The sequence below is a fragment of the Ranitomeya variabilis genome, chromosome 4, assembly GCF_051348905.1.
Source record: "Ranitomeya variabilis isolate aRanVar5 chromosome 4, aRanVar5.hap1, whole genome shotgun sequence".
NCBI lineage: Eukaryota > Metazoa > Chordata > Amphibia > Anura > Dendrobatidae > Ranitomeya > Ranitomeya variabilis.
Genome location: NC_135235.1, coordinates 230,396,432 through 230,414,199, shown reverse-complemented (window position 1 = coordinate 230,414,199; position 17,768 = coordinate 230,396,432). Strand labels below are relative to the sequence as shown.

The following is a 17,768-nucleotide window of genomic DNA, read 5'->3' as shown; positions in this document are numbered from 1 at the left end:
AATCAGAGCAATCAGAGTCAGCTACAGCAGCACTAGGCAGAAACTATAACTGACATGATCTGCAGGAAGCAGCGGGGCTAAATAGCAAACCTGAGAGCAGACTGAGGCTGAGAAAAGTTAACTCCTGACATGATCAGACCAGGAAAAGGGAAAAGCAGGACTCAAAACCCGGTCTGGATCATGACAATAATTAAAACCAAAAGGAAAAGGAGATGCAGCAAAAATGTCTCACAAAGAAAAAAATGCTTTACTAGTATAAAGAAAATATGTAGTTTTATAAAAAGTCACAATGACTCAATCGACGGCTGCACTGTACATCTGTTGTAGTATATTTATACTTAAAATCTAAGTTTCAGTAGAAAATAAAAGGTCAGACATAGTTGTTGAAAAGACTTGCAAATTGCTACTGTAGTAGAACCTGGCGCAGCACTGACACATTTCGCCCAGCTTCATCAGGGGGCATCAAAATAAAATGTTTAACTATGAGTAAGACTGTAGAAGTGGAAACGCATCAGTCAGGTTGGTGGGTATACAGTGATATGCCAGAATGTCCATTTTTTATGAAGAAGAAAAATTAAATGTGAAGTTTTAAATATTCAACCTACACCGGAGAATCCCTTTCTTTTCCAAAATAAAATCTTTGGGACATTTATCACTGAATAAGCGAGACACAGATAAGAGGAACACTAAACGTGATGTTGGTTCATATGTGCCTAATTTAATTTGCCTTGTACTAAGGAGGCTGAGAACCCAGCTATCCCTACAGTTTATACGTCTCAGCAGGTTGCCCACCCTTTCAAGGGTGATCCCACACTGATGTTTGAACCCAGTCGCTATTCCAAGTCCATAAGTTTCCACCAAAGATGGCAATTGGCCTCTGACCAGTAAAACCCTGACAAATGAGATGCTACAAATCGGTCTCCCTGAAGAAGCATGTATGGGTGAAACGTGTTGGAGACGAAGGATATCCACTGAATACAGACTTGTTCAAGAGTTGATGTGGGGTCACATAGGGGTTTTTCTTTAGAGTTCTGCATTTCTGGACTTCAGATGTTTCCTATCCTTAGTTATTCATCTACACAGAGTACATAAATCCTAAAAGCCCCATTGGTGACTGGAGGAAGGGATGTGACAACTATTCTGTTGTTATTTATGCCCATCGGTTACATCCTGACAGACCGCAGAGTCTAGTATACAAAGCCTCCACATAGAACCATAGAACCCACTGGAGAACATTGTAATTACAGCCACGGCTGTGGTTACAACGCAAAATAAAAGTGAGTGTGGACTTGGTCAAGCTATTTGACCAGGCCAGATTTAGGAAAACTTGACGTGAGGAGCTGGTCACTTACTAAAAACTTATGGACCAATGCACATAGAGCGGAGTCCACGGATCTAAGGGATGCAGACTTTTTCCAGCATGGAGCAACGCTTGCGTCAATGTTATTGTTGTATTTTATTAGAGATTTGCTTGCTCGTCAGTTCATCCTCAAGAATCAGTGTTTCCATTCAGTGACAGTAAGCAGAGGAAGGCATGGAGACTAGATCTTATGCATACATGAAGCCAGACCCAAGATTAGTAATCAAGGAACTCGATCATTCCATTGTTCTTACAGCCAGTAGTCCCATTGTGTGGATGGGTATTGTAGACTCATGGGAGCAGTGACCACAGAGGCGTGACTGTCTCACATGCAGTTCCAGGTGATGGGTTTCTGGAATATTCTTCATTCTTTGAGCTAAAAGCACACGTATAAGGGGGAGGAAGGAGATGACGCCATGAGTTTTGTTAGAGAGTTTTAAGAGTGACATTGAGGGGAGAGGATGTAGGCTGAAGTCCTGAGGCCATGGATGGATGGCCTATGGAGTTTTGGATATCAGCTCCCGGCTGGACTTGACACACGTGCTACGGTTGAGGGATCAGTCATCTGGATTTTATGAGCTTTCCTAAGTACAATTGCTCCTGGGTACATGGGCTTCGGTTATGTTATCTGTCGTCTGGAGGAGCGTGAACTGTGACTACAGACTATGCTCGCGGGAGATGCGAAATCTGTGATCCAACCAAAAGTTGGGAGAGAGTGAGTATTGCCTGATACGGGGGCAGTGGGACTACAGGCCTCGGGGAGGGGATCTTGTGGACTGGAGACAAAATATTTTGGCCATCTACCTGGATTTACTGTAAAACCATGGACGTAAGAAATAAGGAATAGTTGCATCGTTAACCTGCCTAGATTATTACAACGCACAACCTCAGATCATCACACTTGACATGGGCTTTTATTTTTGGAGAAATCTGTAGGAATGTAGTGGGACGGATCTCTCCCTTCACTCCGGGTCTTGGAAGTGGCCCATGTCCACGATTCGCATTAAACTTTCAGGTAAAGGTTCGGTGTGTCAGTATTTGGTTCTGCAAGCAGCAAAGCTGTGTAATCCAGGTCTGTGTGAGATTGAACACAGAATTATAACATACACCCTAAAATATAAAACTTTATTAAATCTCATTAAAACCCGACATATACATATCGACCCAAGTGAGAACAAAATAATCACACCCCTATAGCTTGTACTTGATTTATATTATCATTAATAAGGGACTTCTAGGGTCTTGTAGGGACAGCTGCCGTGAAGTGGGGGCGCCACCCTCCGCAGTCCGAGGCTAGGAGGCTTATAGGGTGAGTAGCTTTGGATTTCACCTGGTAATTATTTAGATCAACGTGACCCATCAGTCTGAGCGGACGTGTATCTATAGGGGTGTGACTAATTTGTTCTCACTCATATTTATATGCCCGATTTTTAATGAGATTTAGTAAAGTTTGTTATTTTAGGGTGTATATTATACTTCTGTTATTCCCTAATGCAGGGGTCCCCAAACTTTTTACACAGGGGGCCAGTTCACTGTCCCTCAGACCGTTGGAGGGCCGGACTATAAAAAAAACTGTGAAAATCCCTATGTACACTACACATATCTCATTTTAAAGTAAAAAAACATACAGGGAACAAATACAATATTCAAAATAAAGAACTAGTAAATTTAAATCAACAAACTCGCCATTATACACAGTATGATGGGCCCGCAGCTCCCTTATACACAGTATGATGGACTCACAGCTCCCTTATACACAGTATGATGGGCCCGCAGCTCCCTTATACACAGTATGATGGGCCCGCAGCTCCCTTATACACAGTATGATGGACTCACAGCTCCCTTATACACAGTATGATGGGCCCGCAGCTCCCTTATACACAGTATGATGGACTCACAGCTCTCTTATACACAGTATGATGGGCCCGCAGCTCCCTTATACACAGTATGATGGGCCCGCAGCTCCCTTATACACAGTATGATGGGCCCGCAGCTCCCTTATACAGAGTATGATGGGCCCGCAGCTCCCTTATACACAGTATGATGGGCCCGCAGCTCCCTTATACACAGTATGATGGGCCCGCAGCTCCCTTATACACAGTATGATTGGCCCGCAGCTCCCTTATACACAGTATGATGGGCCCGCAGCTCCCTTATACACAGTATGATGGACCCGCAGCTCCCTTATACACAGTATGATGGGCTCGCAGCTCCCTTATACACAGTATGATTGGCCCGCAGCTCCCTTATACAGAGTATGATGGGCCCGCAGCTCCCTTATACACAGTATGATGGGCCCGCAGCTCCCTTATACACAGTATGATTGGCCCGCAGCTCCCTTATACACAGTATGATGGGCCCGCAGCTCCCTTATACACAGTATGATGGACCCGCAGCTCCCTTATACACAGTATGATGGGCTCGCAGCTCCCTTATACACAGTATGATGGGCCCGCAGCTCCCTTATACACAGTATGATTGGCCCGCAGCTCCCTTATACACAGTATGATGGGCTCGCAGCTCCCTTATACACAGTATGATGGACTCACAGCTCCCTTATACACAGTATGATGGACTCACAGCTCCCTTATACACAGTATGATGGGCCCGCAGCTCCCTTATACACAGTATGTTGGACTCACAGCTCCCTTATACACAGTATGATGGGCCCGCAGCTCCCTTATACACAGTATGATGGACTCACAGCTCCCTTATACACAGTATGATGGACTCACAGCTCCCTTATACACAGTATGTTGGACTCACAGCTCCCTTATACACAGTATGATGGGCCCGCAGCTCCCTTATACACAGTATGATGGACTCCCAGCTCCCTCATACACAGCATGATGGACTCCCAGCTCCCTTATACACAGTATGATGGACTCACAGCTCCCTTATACACAGTATGATGGACTCACAGCTCCCTTATACACAGCATGATGGACTCACAGCTCCCTTATACACAGCATGATGGACTCACAGCTCCCTTATACACAGTATGATGGGCCCGCAGCTCCCTTATACACAGTATGATGGACTCCCAGCTCCCTCATACACAGCATGATGGACTCCCAGCTCCCTTATACACAGTATGATGGACTCACAGCTCCCTTATACACAGCATGATGGACTCACAGCTCCCTCATACACAGTATGATGGGCCCGCAGCTCCCTTATACACAGTATGTTGGACTTACAGCTCCCTTATACATAGTATGATGGGCTCGCAGCTCCCTTATACACAGTATGATGGGTCCGCAGCTCCCTTATACACAGTATGATGAGCCCGCAGCTCCCTTATACACAGTATGATGGGCTCGCAGCTCCCTTATACACAGTATGATGGGCCCGCAGCAGCCTTATACACAGTATGATGGACTCACAGCTCCCTTATACACAGTATGATGGGCCCGCAGCTCCCTTATACACAGTATGATGTCTCCCACATTTCCCCTGTACATAATATGATGGGCCCGCAGCTCCCTTATACAGAGTATGATGGACCCGCAGCTCCCTTATACACAGTATGATGAACTCACAGCTCCCTTATACACAGTATGTTGGACTCACAGCTCCCTTATACACAGTATGATGGGCCCGGAAAATACAACGCAGTGTTTCTGCGCGATATTTTCCGCACCATGGGCACTGCGGATTTGGTTTTCCATAGGATTACATGGTACTGTAAACCAGATGGAAAACTGCTGCGAATCCGCAGCGGCCAATCCGCACCGTGTGCACACAGCCTGAGAGTGAGAAAGAGGACAGAACGAGGCTCCCACAGACTCACATTGATTAGTGACCTCTGCGCTGCTCCATGAAACACTGGAGCCTCGGACGGGTCACACACTGCAGGAGACGGAGCTGAGCGGAGACTAAAACAGATGAAGACGCCAGAAGGTGAGTATCAGACAGGGGCAGGGGACGGGGATTGTCAGCACCGCTCCAGCAATGAAATAAATAATAATGCTGCAGTGGTGCTGTGCATGTGATGCAGCTCTTGGCTACTGTATGCCGGCTCCTTATACTAATACTCATAAAGACCCAGGTGGTACGTATCAAAAGCCCCCTCCCCCTATCTCCAGCCTCCCCAGACAGCAAATATTACATGATGGAGTACATATAATATCAGAACAAAACATTATAATATTCAGCCCCCAGTGACCTGTCCCCCCTCCCCCACTTCAGCCCCAATGCCCCCATCATCTCACATCCACCCCCTCAGTGCCCTATCCCACCTTACCCACCTTCTGCCCTCACAACACCCAAATGGTCTCACATTTACCCCCCAGTGCCCTGTCCCCCCCTCACTCACTTTCAGCCCCCACAATACCCCAACGGTCTCACACTGACATACCTGAATTTAATAAACCTAACATGTTCCATCCCCAGCACTTACTGATAAAGCTTGCACTGCAGGCAGGACCAGGAAGTGTGAGTGAAATGCAGGTGGGCACTAGGACCCAGCGTGCCTGAGCCAATCCCAGCCTGCACAGAGTGAGGAAAACTGCAGCCAGGAAAAGCTCCATCATCAGGTCAGACAGGCGAAACCATTCACTGCAGGGGGGAGACTGCAGCCGGCCACTGTGCTTAGGGTGCTAGCAGCGTGCAGACATTTACACTGCTCTCTGCTCTGCTCCTATGCGGTGCTCTGCCCTGGCTCCCAGTGGGCCCCTTCATGTGACAGGGCCCCCTCTGCCCCCCCAGTAGCTACGCTACTGCATTGGAGTCTCAGTCTGGAAGATGAGCGCCGAACTCTCGCTTCTGCATAGCGCCGGGCGCTCAGAAGCGAGAGGAACGTGAATTGCGGCGGGGGCCGGGTAAAAGGCCGGATGCGGCCCGCGGGCCGTAGTTTGGGGACCCCTGCCCTAATGGTTCTATAGACCTGTTAACAGCTGAGACTGAACACAGATCAGACGCAGAAGGGGCGAAGCCATTGCCGCACCCATGAGTTTCACGGTGCAGTCGCCCATGACAATCGGCTGTTACAGGCGATCCCGCTGCGAACTGGAGGAAAACGTTTATTTTCGGAAGTTGCAAAAATAAAGGCATTTAAGTTGAACTGTCTTGGCCTCTTTACCGCACGGACGTGAAAGCCGCTGCCTTACACTAGTCAATAAGGGAAATGTGACCGGTGAGTGGAGACCATGAAAGTTTGTTGACATTTTTTCCCATACATGGCCGCTTTATGGGTTGGAAACAAAGTCTGTAGTGGGTTAGGTGCCACCATCAACTTCAAAGGGTTATCATTACCTTCTGCAAAACTGTGTCTAATTGAACAGTTAGGATAACTTTTATTGTTCTTTGCTCATTGCCGAGGATACCGGCCATTACTGGCAGTACCTGCAAACTCTCCTCTACTGAGCTTGTAAGCAGGAATCCCTGCACTGCTCTGCAGAGGCGAAGCATCGGGAGCGCACAGTTTGGGCCAGTGGTGCAATGATGATGTTTGTGTGAACTGTCAATCAAGAAGGAGCGCACTGCAACTCAGCAAAGAAAAAGCATGGAGGTGGGCTCCCGACGTGCAAACAAGGGACAAACCTTGATTCAGGTTCACCTATGAAACTATTGATTGAGATTGGAAAGAGATCTGTATATGTAGAAGTCCTGATACAGATAAAAACAACAAGGTTAGCCAATCACTTTATTTATACAAGACGCCTCCTTCAAAATCAGACAAAGTCACTTTAAATGTATCAGTTGTTACAAAGACATAAAGTGGCAGATTTAATAGGTGTAACTACCTTTGGGGCAGTACTCGGGAAGGACACATTCCTTGCTGTTAGGCAGTTGCTTGTATCCGGGTTTGCAGATGCAGCCGGGAGTACAGTACTCTGGGCACATTACTGGACCTGGACTGTTATAGTCCGCACAGGTGTTGGGACAGTTATTGCCACATCCGTTGAAGATGGTGTTCCCACTGCAGCATTTCTCCACCTTCACACATTCACCCTCGTCGTTCCTTATGGTGCCCTTCTTGCAGAAACATCCAGGTTTACACCCATCAGATTTAGGACATATAGGACTCCTGTTACTGCAGGACGGTGGACAGGGGCTCCCACAACGATACACCTCGCCTGCTTTACATCTGGCTGCAAAATACAAGATGGGAACAATAAGGAGCATTTTAGTGTTTGTTTATGTCTTTTTTTTTTTGCTTCTCTCAGCTGATCTATGACCACAGACCAAATAAAAAATTGAGCGTGCAATGAGACAAAGAGCCTGTAAAAGAAAAACAGCTAAAAATGTTTAATAAAGCCCAATTGCAAAAATTATTTTCATATAAAAAATATAGTATATAGTGTCTCCAAATGTGGACAAAACTGATACAATGTGTTATGCCACCTAATGGCCTGTGTAATGGATATGACACAATGTATCAGTTTTCTCTTCAGTGTTCCATTTCCAGATTCCACTTTTAGATAAGAGATTTATGTAAATCCTTCCTAGAAAAGAAGAGTACAAGTGGGGGAAGGGAGGTGACAACAGCTCTAAGCACGAGCTATCATTGTGGCCCACGGGAAGCTCCCGGGAAGATTAGCTAAAATCAAATCCTTACATAATAATCATCATGATACAAGTAGGACATTATGTATATCATAGAGAGAATATCAAATACTTACTGGCTGCTGATGGTGCAGCGAACGCTATGAAGAGCAGAGCTGCAAATTATTAATAAAACAAATAATAATAATATAAATAAATAATAAAATAAACAATAATACGATAAATAATAATAATAATATAAATAATAAAATAAACACAAATAATAATAATATAAATAAATAATAAAATAAACAATAATACGATAAATAATAGTAATAATATAAATAATAAAATAAATACAAATAATAATACAATAAATAATAATATTTCTACTGCAAAATATACAACAAAAAGAGCCAAGGAAAATGGGATGTCATGATGTTTGCAGTCCAACTAGATAAACATTATACTCCCTTCTAATATATATGAATATATCTATAGTATAATACAATGTACGGATATATAACGCATGTAACTCACTCAGGGATGCCAGCAGCGCTGCAGATGTTCGCCCCATGTTTAGCGATGATGTTCCACTGTTTTTCTGTAAATTATCACTTGCATGGATTAGAGTGAGAAAACATCAGATATTGAGTTTTTTTCTCTTGCTAATAAATGTTTGAGATAACACTTAAAAGATTAGTCTATTTTGCCAAAATCCTTCTCAGAATGAAGCCGTCCCTATAATCAACCAATTGATGGAGGTGCAGCTTCTCAATTCCCTACAGCGGCCACTGGAGGAGAAATGTGGTATTACATGCCAGCTTTTTAAATAAATGGGGAGCACCAAGGAAGAGGAGATCTTTACAAAGGTCTCCAGCTTCTGACTCTTTCTACATTTTATAGGACGGCATATACCCTTTAACACAGTAAGCGCAGAAGTTTCAGTACCTACCTGGAGGATGCACGGCACACGGCTCCTGGTGATGTCGGATCCTACAAGTGCAGCATCTTATATACCGTAAGGTTAGGAGCGGCGAGGGTGTGATCTGTGACCTATGTACAATGTCATCATCACCTGACACCATGCAACTAGTGAATGTGCCAACAGCAAACCAGAAAATCAACATCAAGAATTGCAAGATCAGAAGATTGTGGAACTTTAACCCATTAGTGATCACCAATACGACTTCAAATTGACCCTAGCATCCCCCGACAGGCGACAACCCAGCACCGGTCAGTAGTATTCTATAGCTGCATCATTTACGATCACTGGCCATGGACATTTAATCCCTTAAATACTGCTGTCGATAGTGACTATAGTGACTACAGCATCTAGATGGTTAACAGAGTGTCGGGGCTTCCTCTGTAACCCAATCGGCACCCTGAGATCTTGACCGTGGGGTCCTGATGTTTGCGATGGCAATTCATGGGCAAATGACAGCGGCCTGTTCAGAAGTTAGAAACGTTTAGTTGGAAAAATATATTTTTTTCATTCCTTTTCACTGCATGAAGGGTTAACAAACTACTAGAAAGCAATTTGGAACACGTTGAGGGGCGCTGTTTTTACAATGGTGTCACTTTTGGGGGATTCCAATATATGGGACCCTCAAAGTAATTTCAAAACTGAATTGGTCCCTGAAGTTTTGTAAATTTTCTTGAAATTTTTTTAAATTTATTGCTACACTTTTAAAACCATCTAGAATGTTAACAAAATAAAACATTTTACAAAAGGGGCGCATGTAAAGCAAACAAGAGGGAAATGTTATTAATTATTTTGTTTGTGTGACCATCTGGATTAAAGCGATAATCATTCAAAGCTTGAAAATTGCATTTTTTTTTATTTTTCTTGTTGCATTTCTGATAATTAAAAAAAACAAATTAACCATTCTTTACCATTATCATAAAGTATAATGTGTATAGACTTTACCACTAATAAGACTGTGTCCTGTTGTCTTGTTCCACGCAAAGAGTCTCCTGAGTTATCCCCTATAATTATTACAGTAACTCAGGATTAGTAATGTAATGTATGTACACAGTGACTGCACCAGCAGAATAGTGAGTGCAGCTCTGGGGTATAATACAGGATGTAACTCAGGATCAGTAATGTAATGTATGTACACAGTGACTGCACCAGCAGAGTAGTGAGTGCAGCTCTGGGGTATAATACAGGATGTAACTCAGGATCAGTAATGTAATGTATGTACACAGTGACTGCACCAGCAGAATAGTGAGTGCAGCTCTGGGGTATAATACAGGACGTAACTCAGGATCAGTAATGTAATATATGTACACAGTGACTCCACCAGCAGAATAGTGAGTGCAGCTCTGGGGTATAATACAGGATGTAACTCAGGATCAGTAATGTAATGTATGTACACAGCGACTGCACCAGCAGAGTAGTGAGTGCAGCTCTGGGGTATAATACAGGAGGTAACTCAGGATCAGTAATGTAATGTATGTACACAGTGACTGTACCAGCAGACTAGTGAGTGCAGCTCTGGGGTATAATACAGGACGTAACTCAGGATCAGTAATGTAATGTATGTACACAGTGACTGCACCAGCAGAATAGTGAGTGCAGCTCTGGGGTATAATACAGGACGTAACTCAGGATCAGTAATGTAATGTATGTACACAGTGACTCCACCAGCAGAATAGTGAGTGCAGCTCTGGGGTATAATACAGGATGTAACTCAGGATCAGTAATGTAATGTATGTACACAGCGACTGCACCAGCAGAGTAGTGAGTGCAGCTCTGGGATATAATACAGGATGTAACTCAGGATCAGTAATGTATTTTCACAGTGACTGCACCAGCAGAATAGTGAGTGCATCTCTGGGGTATAATACAGGATGTAACTCAGGATCAGTAATGTAATGTATGTACACAGTGACTCCACCAGCAGAATAGTGAGTGCAGCTCTGGGGTATAATACAGGATGTAACTCAGGATCAGTAATGTAACGTATGTACACAGTGACTGCACCAGCAGAATAGTGAGTGCAGCTGTCACGATATGGTATGAAATATCATAAGTTAGTTTTCTTGCTAGCATGCGGGGGCTAACCCCCCCCCTCTCTCTGGTTCTCTTTGCTTCCCTGTGAGTTTCTGAATCTAAGGCAGAAGGGGGTTTTATGTCCGTGCCATAAATTCCAGGCTCTGAAGAAAGTTACTCGCCCCCTTTCAACTGCTCTAGCTGGAACTGTTAGAGAAGATTCCGGAATCATGGAAGTCCTTTGTTCCATTTTTGTAAGATATTAGGCAGACGATGTAAGATAGGAAAATGGTAAATATATTTTCTTATTCTCCATCGGAGCATCTATCCAGCACTCCAAACATGAGTTTTTAACTCCACCAGGTAAAGAAGCAGGGATTTCTGTAAGTAATAGGACATATTTGATCTCATTGGAATGCCCACGATGATACAAGATGAATGCTGGGTGTGGTATGATTATTACATGCTCTGTAGCGAAGTTACGGGCATCAGATATATTTAATGCACACTTAGATGGAAAAGGTAGGAGGGTCTGGGATAGCCAGCCCTTTTTGGAGATGTCACCAAGCTGAGCTATAACTGTTTTGGCCGGACTCCAGCAGTCAGTTTGTTGCTGGAAGAACATGTGAGTCTGATCTGAAGAGCTGTACCTCATGCATTGGGATTTTTGGGAGCTCCGCCCACCAGCATGATTTTTGCTTGCAATGCAATGAACTGAGAATATGTGAGTGTTATCTTTTCTTCATTTAATCCTTTTATTTTCATAATTACCTTGTACATATTTGCAATTGTCTCATTTGTAACATCTTTGTAAAATATTTTGATAAAGCACTGCCTACATTTTGTGGGGTATATTATTTCATGCCAGTTCTTTCTCCATGCTCTAAAAACGTACCCTGTCTCTTGAAGAGAATTTACGCTACTGTTTTGGGTTAGCTTCGGACCCGTTCAATCGAGGCTGGTGGCAGTGATACCGTACTGTGCAGGCCTTTGGGTGTCACTGTAGCGACTGCGGCTTGATAATTATTGTTCCTGCCTGAGCGGGAGTAGTTTATCGCATCGCTGCAGCGTGCCCAATAGCCAGTACATAGCAGGCAGCCTTTCTGGCGACTAATTACCCTAGGTGCAGTACCTAATCTGACCTGACAGAAAGGGGGGCGCCAGAGAGCTGCAAGTGTTAAGTGGAACTGTAAGCGGGATATACCCAAATCCCTGCAGTTCATGGTATATTGAAGAGCAGTGGGATACCTAAAATAAGCCCCTGCTGTAAACTAAGAGGTCAATAGCCTTGTGTGTATTTTTTCATCACGTGGCAGTGGAGGGATAACCAAGATAAGCCCCTCTGCACATGTGATAGCCGTCTGTTGGTCTAAAGTCACCCCAATCCGTGACCTAGTGGTGGCAGTGGTCAGGAATCCCTGTGGATTTTGTGACAAACTGCTGGCCGCAGCTAAGGGATCGTGACAGCAGCTCTGGAGTATAATACAGGATGTAACTCAGGATCAGTAATGTAATGTATGTACACAGTGACTGCACCAGCAGAATAGTGAGTGCAGCTCTGGGGTATAATACAGGATGTAACTCAGGATCAGTAATGTAACGTATGTACACAGTGACTGCACCAGCAGAATAGTGAGTGCAGCTCTGGAGTATAATACAGGATGTAACTCAGGATCAGTAATGTATGTACGCAGTGACTGCACCAGCAGAATAGTGAGTGCATCTCTGGGGTATAATACAGGATGTAACTCAGGATCAGTAATGTAACGTATGTACACAGTGACTGCACCAGCAGAATAGTGAGTGCAGCTCTGGAGTATAATACAGGATGTAACTCAGGATCAGTAATGTATGTACACAGTGACTGCACCAGCAGAATAGTGAGTGCAGCTCTGGGGTATAATACAGGATGTAACTCAGGATCAGTAATGTAATGTATGTACAGTGACTGCCAGGGGCTGACTGGCAAATTTTAGCCTGGGGGGCAAGCACACAGCAGTGGCCCATGAGTAGCGACCCATCCTTAAAGGGGTTTTCGGATCTTAAGCTACATGTCTACAGACACTATGTGTAACAAACTACCAAAAAAATGGTGCAAGAAAATGTCCAAAATGTACAAAAATCTTTATTAAATAAATATAAAAGATATAACAACAAGGAATGCAGAAATGGTGGATAAAAGATGCAGGTAACATGTACCGTATGTCTGGAGATAAATGGCACCTCACCACAAGTCAGCAGACAGGCAGAGCATAACATAATTTGCTTACTGCTACATTTTTAGGACTCAATAAGTATGCCATAAATGGAACACAAAAAAAAAAAAAAAAAAAAAAAAAAAAAATTTGTGAACCAGCCAGTACGTATCACATGATATAAGTATACAATGTAAACTAAAGGAGTCCTACCAGCTGCTGTCCTGGGGAGAGCGCATCCACTCCAGACCCACCCCAACGCGCGTTTCGGCGATGTCCTTCCTCAGGGGGCACTATGTGTGAATCCTCATATCATGAGCACTGTGAGGACTTTCTGGTGCCGGGAAAAGGTGGTCTTGTTACTGCAAGCTTGCGAACATAAATAAATTATATATATATATATATATATATATATATATATATATATATATATATTAACACACACCACACACGCACAGTTCCACTGTATAAAGAGACACACGCAGGGCCGGACTGGGACAAAGAAGCAGCCCTGCCTGCCAAACAAACCCATATCCATTTAAATGGGTTTTCCAATATTTTTTTTTTAATTTTCCCATAAAAAACCCTGAAAATAATAAACCAGTATTGACCTTCCCAAAGTCCAATGTCATCTCTCTGACAATAGAACAGGAGGAGTGGTACTGTGCAGTGTATATATACAGGACAGGAGGAGCGGTACTGTGCAGTGTATATATACAGGAGGAGTGGTACTGTGCAGTGTATATATACAGGACAGGAGGAGTGGTACTGTGCAGTGTATATATACAGGACAGGAGGAGTGGTACTGTGCAGTGTATATATACAGGACAGGAGGAGCGGTACTGTGCAGTGTATATATACAGGAGGAGCGGTACTGTGCAGTGTGTATATACAGGACAGGAGGAGTGGTACTGTGCAGTGTATATATACAGGACAGGAGGAGTGGTACTGTGCAGTGTATATATACAGGACAAGAGGAATGGTACTGTGCAGTGTATATATACAGGACAGGAGGAGCGGTACTGTGCAGTGTATATATACAGGACAAGAGGAATGGTACTGTGCAGTGTATATATACAGGACAGGAGGAGCGGTACTGTGCAGTGTATATATACAGGAGGAGTGGTACTGTGCAGTGTATATATACAGGACAGGAGGAGTGGTACTGTGCAGTGTATATATACAGGACAGGAGGAGTGGTACTGTGCAGTGTATATATACAGGACAGGAGGAGGGTACTGTGCAGTGTATATACAGGACAGGAGGAGTGGTACTGTGCAGTGTATATATACAGGACAGGAGGAGTGGTACTGTGCAGTGTATATATACAGGACAGGAGGAGTGGTACTGTGCAGTGTATATATACAGGACAGGAGGAGCGGTACTGTGCAGTGTATATATACAGGAGGAGTGGTACTGTGCAGTGTATATATACAGGACAGGAGGAGTGGTACTGTGCAGTGTATATATACAGGACAGGAGGAGTGGTACTGTGCAGTGTATATATACAGGACAAGAGGAATGGTACTGTGCAGTGTATATATACAGGACAGGAGGAGCGGTACTGTGCAGTGTATATATACAGGACAAGAGGAATGGTACTGTGCAGTGTATATATACAGGACAGGAGGAGCGGTACTGTGCAGTGTATATATACAGGAGGAGTGGTACTGTGCAGTGTATATATACAGGACAGGAGGAGTGGTACTGTGCAGTGTATATATACAGGACAGGAGGAGTGGTACTGTGCAGTGTATATATACAGGACAGGAGGAGGGTACTGTGCAGTGTATATACAGGACAGGAGGAGTGGTACTGTGCAGTGTATATACAGGACAGGAGGATTGGTACTGTGCAGTGTATATATACAGGACAGGAGGAGTGGTACTGTGCAGTGTATATATACAGGACAGGAGGAGTGGTACTGTGCAGTGTATATATACAGGACAGGAGGAGTGGTACTGTGCAGTGTATATACAGGACAGGAGGAGTGGTACTGCGCAGTGTATATATATATACAGAACAGGAGGAGTGGTACTATGCAGTGTATATATACAGGACAGGAGGAGTGGTACTGTGCAGTGTGTATATACAGGACAGGAGGAGTGGTACTGTTCAGTGTATATATACAGGAGGAGCGGTACTGTGCAGTGTATATACAGGACAGGAGGAGTGGTACTGTGCAGTGTATATACAGGACAGGAGGATTGGTACTGTGCAGTGTATATATACAGGACAGGAGGAGTGGTACTGTGCAGTGTATATATACAGGACAGGAGGAGTGGTACTGTGCAGTGTATATATACAGGACAGGAGAAGTGGTACTGTGCAGTGTATATATACAGGAAAGGAGGAGTGGTACTGTGCAGTGTGTATATACAGGACAGGAGGAGTGGTACTGTGCAGTGTGTATATACAGGACAGGAGGAGTGGTACTGTTCAGTGTATATATACAGGAGGAGCGGTACTGTGCAGTGTATATACAGGACAGGAGGAGTGGTACTGTGCAGTGTATATACAGGACAGGAGGATTGGTACTGTGCAGTGTATATATACAGGACAGGAGGAGTGGTACTGTGCAGTGTATATATACAGGACAGGAGGAGTGGTACTGTGCAGTGTATATATACAGGACAGGAGGAGTGGTACTGTGCAGTGTATATATACAGGACAGGAGAAGTGGTACTGTGCAGTGTATATATACAGGACAGGAGGAGTGGTACTGTGCAGTGTTTATATACAGGAAAGGAGGAGTGGTACTGTGCAGTGTATATATACAGGACAGGAGGAGTGGTACTGTGCAGTGTGTATATATACAGGACAGGAGGAGGGTACTGTGAAGTGTATATACAGGACAGGAGGAGTGGTACTGCGCAGTGTATATATACAGAACAGGAGGAGTGGTACTGTGCAGTGTATATATACAGGACAGGAGGAGTGGTACTGTGCAGTGTATATATAGGAGGAGTGGTACTGTGCAGTGTATATATACAGGAGGAGCGGTGCTGCGCAGTGTATATATACAGGACAGGAGGAGTGGTGTTGTGCAGTGTATATATACAGGACAGGAGGAGTGGTACTGTGCAGAGTATATACAGGACAGGAGGAGTGGTACTGCGCAGTGTATATATACAGGACAGGAGGAGTGGTACTGTGCAGTGTATATATACAGGACAGGAGGAGTGGTGCTGTGCAGTGTATATATAATAATAATAATAATAATTTTTATTTATATAGCGCCAACATATTCCGCAGCGCTTTACAACTTATAGAGGGGACTTGTACAGACAATAGACATTACAGCATAACAGAAATCACAGTTCAAAACAGATACCAGGAGGAGTGAGGGCCCTGCTCGCAAGCTTACAAACTATGAGGAAAAGGGGAGACACGAGAGGTGGATGGTAACAATTGCTTTAGTTATTTGGACCAGCCATAGTGTAAGGCTCGGGTGTTCATGTAAAGCTGCATGAACCAGTTAACTGCCTAAGTATGTAGCAGTACAGACACAGAGGGCTATTAACTGCATAAAGTGTATGAGAACACGATGCGAGGAACCTGATTATGTGTTTTGTTTTTTTTCTATTTTTATATATATATATATATATATATATATTTGTATATATAGGAGGAGTGGTACTGTGCAGTGTATATATACAGGAGGAGCGGTACTGTGCAGTGTATATATACAGGACAGGAGGAGTGATGTTGTGCAGTGTATATATACAGGACAGGAGGAGTGGTACTGTGCAGAGTATATACAGGACAGGAGGAGTGGTACTGTGCAGTGTATATATAGGAGGAGTGGTACTGTGCAGTGTATATATACAGGACAGGAGGAGTGGTACTGTGCAGAGTATATACAGGACAGGAGGAGTGGTACTGTGCAGTGTATATATACAGGAGGAGCGGTACTGTGCAGTGTATATATACAGGACAGGAGGAGTGATGTTGTGCAGTGTATATATACAGGACAGGAGGAGTGATGTTGTGCAGAGTATATACAGGACAGGAGGAGTGGTACTGTGCAGTGTATATATAGGAGGAGTGGTACTGTGCAGTGTATATATACAGGACAGGAGGAGTGGTACTGTGCAGAGTATATACAGGACAGGAGGAGAGGTACTGTGCAGTGTATATATACAGGACAGGAGGAGTGGTACTGTGCAGTGTATACATACAGGACAGGAGGAGTGGTACTGTGCAGTGTATATATACAGGACAGGAGGAGTGGTACTGTGCAGTGTATATATACAGGACAGGAGGAGTGGTACTGTGCAGTGTATATATACAGGAGGAGTGGTACTGTGCAGTGTATATATACAGGACAGGAGGAGTGGTACTGTGTAGTGTATATATACAGGACAGGAGGAGCGGTACTGTGCAGTGTATACATACAGGACAGGAGGAGTGGTACTGTGCAGTGTATATATACAGGACAGGAGGAGTGGTACTGTGCAGTGTATACATACAGGACAGGAGGAGTGGTACTGTGCAGTGTATATATACAGGACAGGAGGAGCGGTACTGTGCAGTGTATATATACAGGACAGGAGGAGTGGTACTGTGCAGTGTATATATACAGGAGGAGTGGTACTGTGCAGTGTATATATACAGGACAGGAGGAGTGGTACTGTGTAGTGTATATATACAGGACAGGAGGAGCGGTACTGTGCAGTGTATACATACAGGACAGGAGGAGTGGTACTGTGCAGTGTATATATAC

The 17,768-nt window shown here is 44.2% G+C and overlaps 1 protein-coding gene across 1 annotated transcript; it reads right to left on the bottom strand.

The window, feature by feature from the left end:
- Window positions 1-6,994: 6,994 nt before the first annotated feature.
- On the bottom strand, window positions 6,995-8,466 carry LOC143770501 (zonadhesin-like). Its single transcript, XM_077260173.1, has 3 exons — window positions 8,390-8,466; window positions 7,987-8,025; window positions 6,995-7,455 (listed from the first exon to the last, which is right to left on the bottom strand). The coding sequence occupies exons 1-3, from the start codon at window positions 8,424-8,426 to the stop codon at window positions 7,091-7,093; spliced, it is 441 nt and encodes a 146-aa protein (XP_077116288.1). The 5' UTR covers window positions 8,427-8,466; the 3' UTR covers window positions 6,995-7,090.
- Window positions 8,467-17,768: the final 9,302 nt, after the last annotated feature.

Coding starts and splice junctions, on each gene's coding strand:
- LOC143770501 (XM_077260173.1), bottom strand. CDS start 8,426: ATGGGGCGAACATCTGCAGCGCTGCTGGCATCCCTGA. Junction 8,026..8,389: donor AGCGCTGCTGGCATCCCTGA/GTGAGTTACATG, acceptor AATAATTTGCAG/CTCTGCTCTTCATAGCGTTC. Junction 7,456..7,986: donor CGCTGCACCATCAGCAGCCA/GTAAGTATTTGA, acceptor TGTATTTTGCAG/CCAGATGTAAAGCAGGCGAG.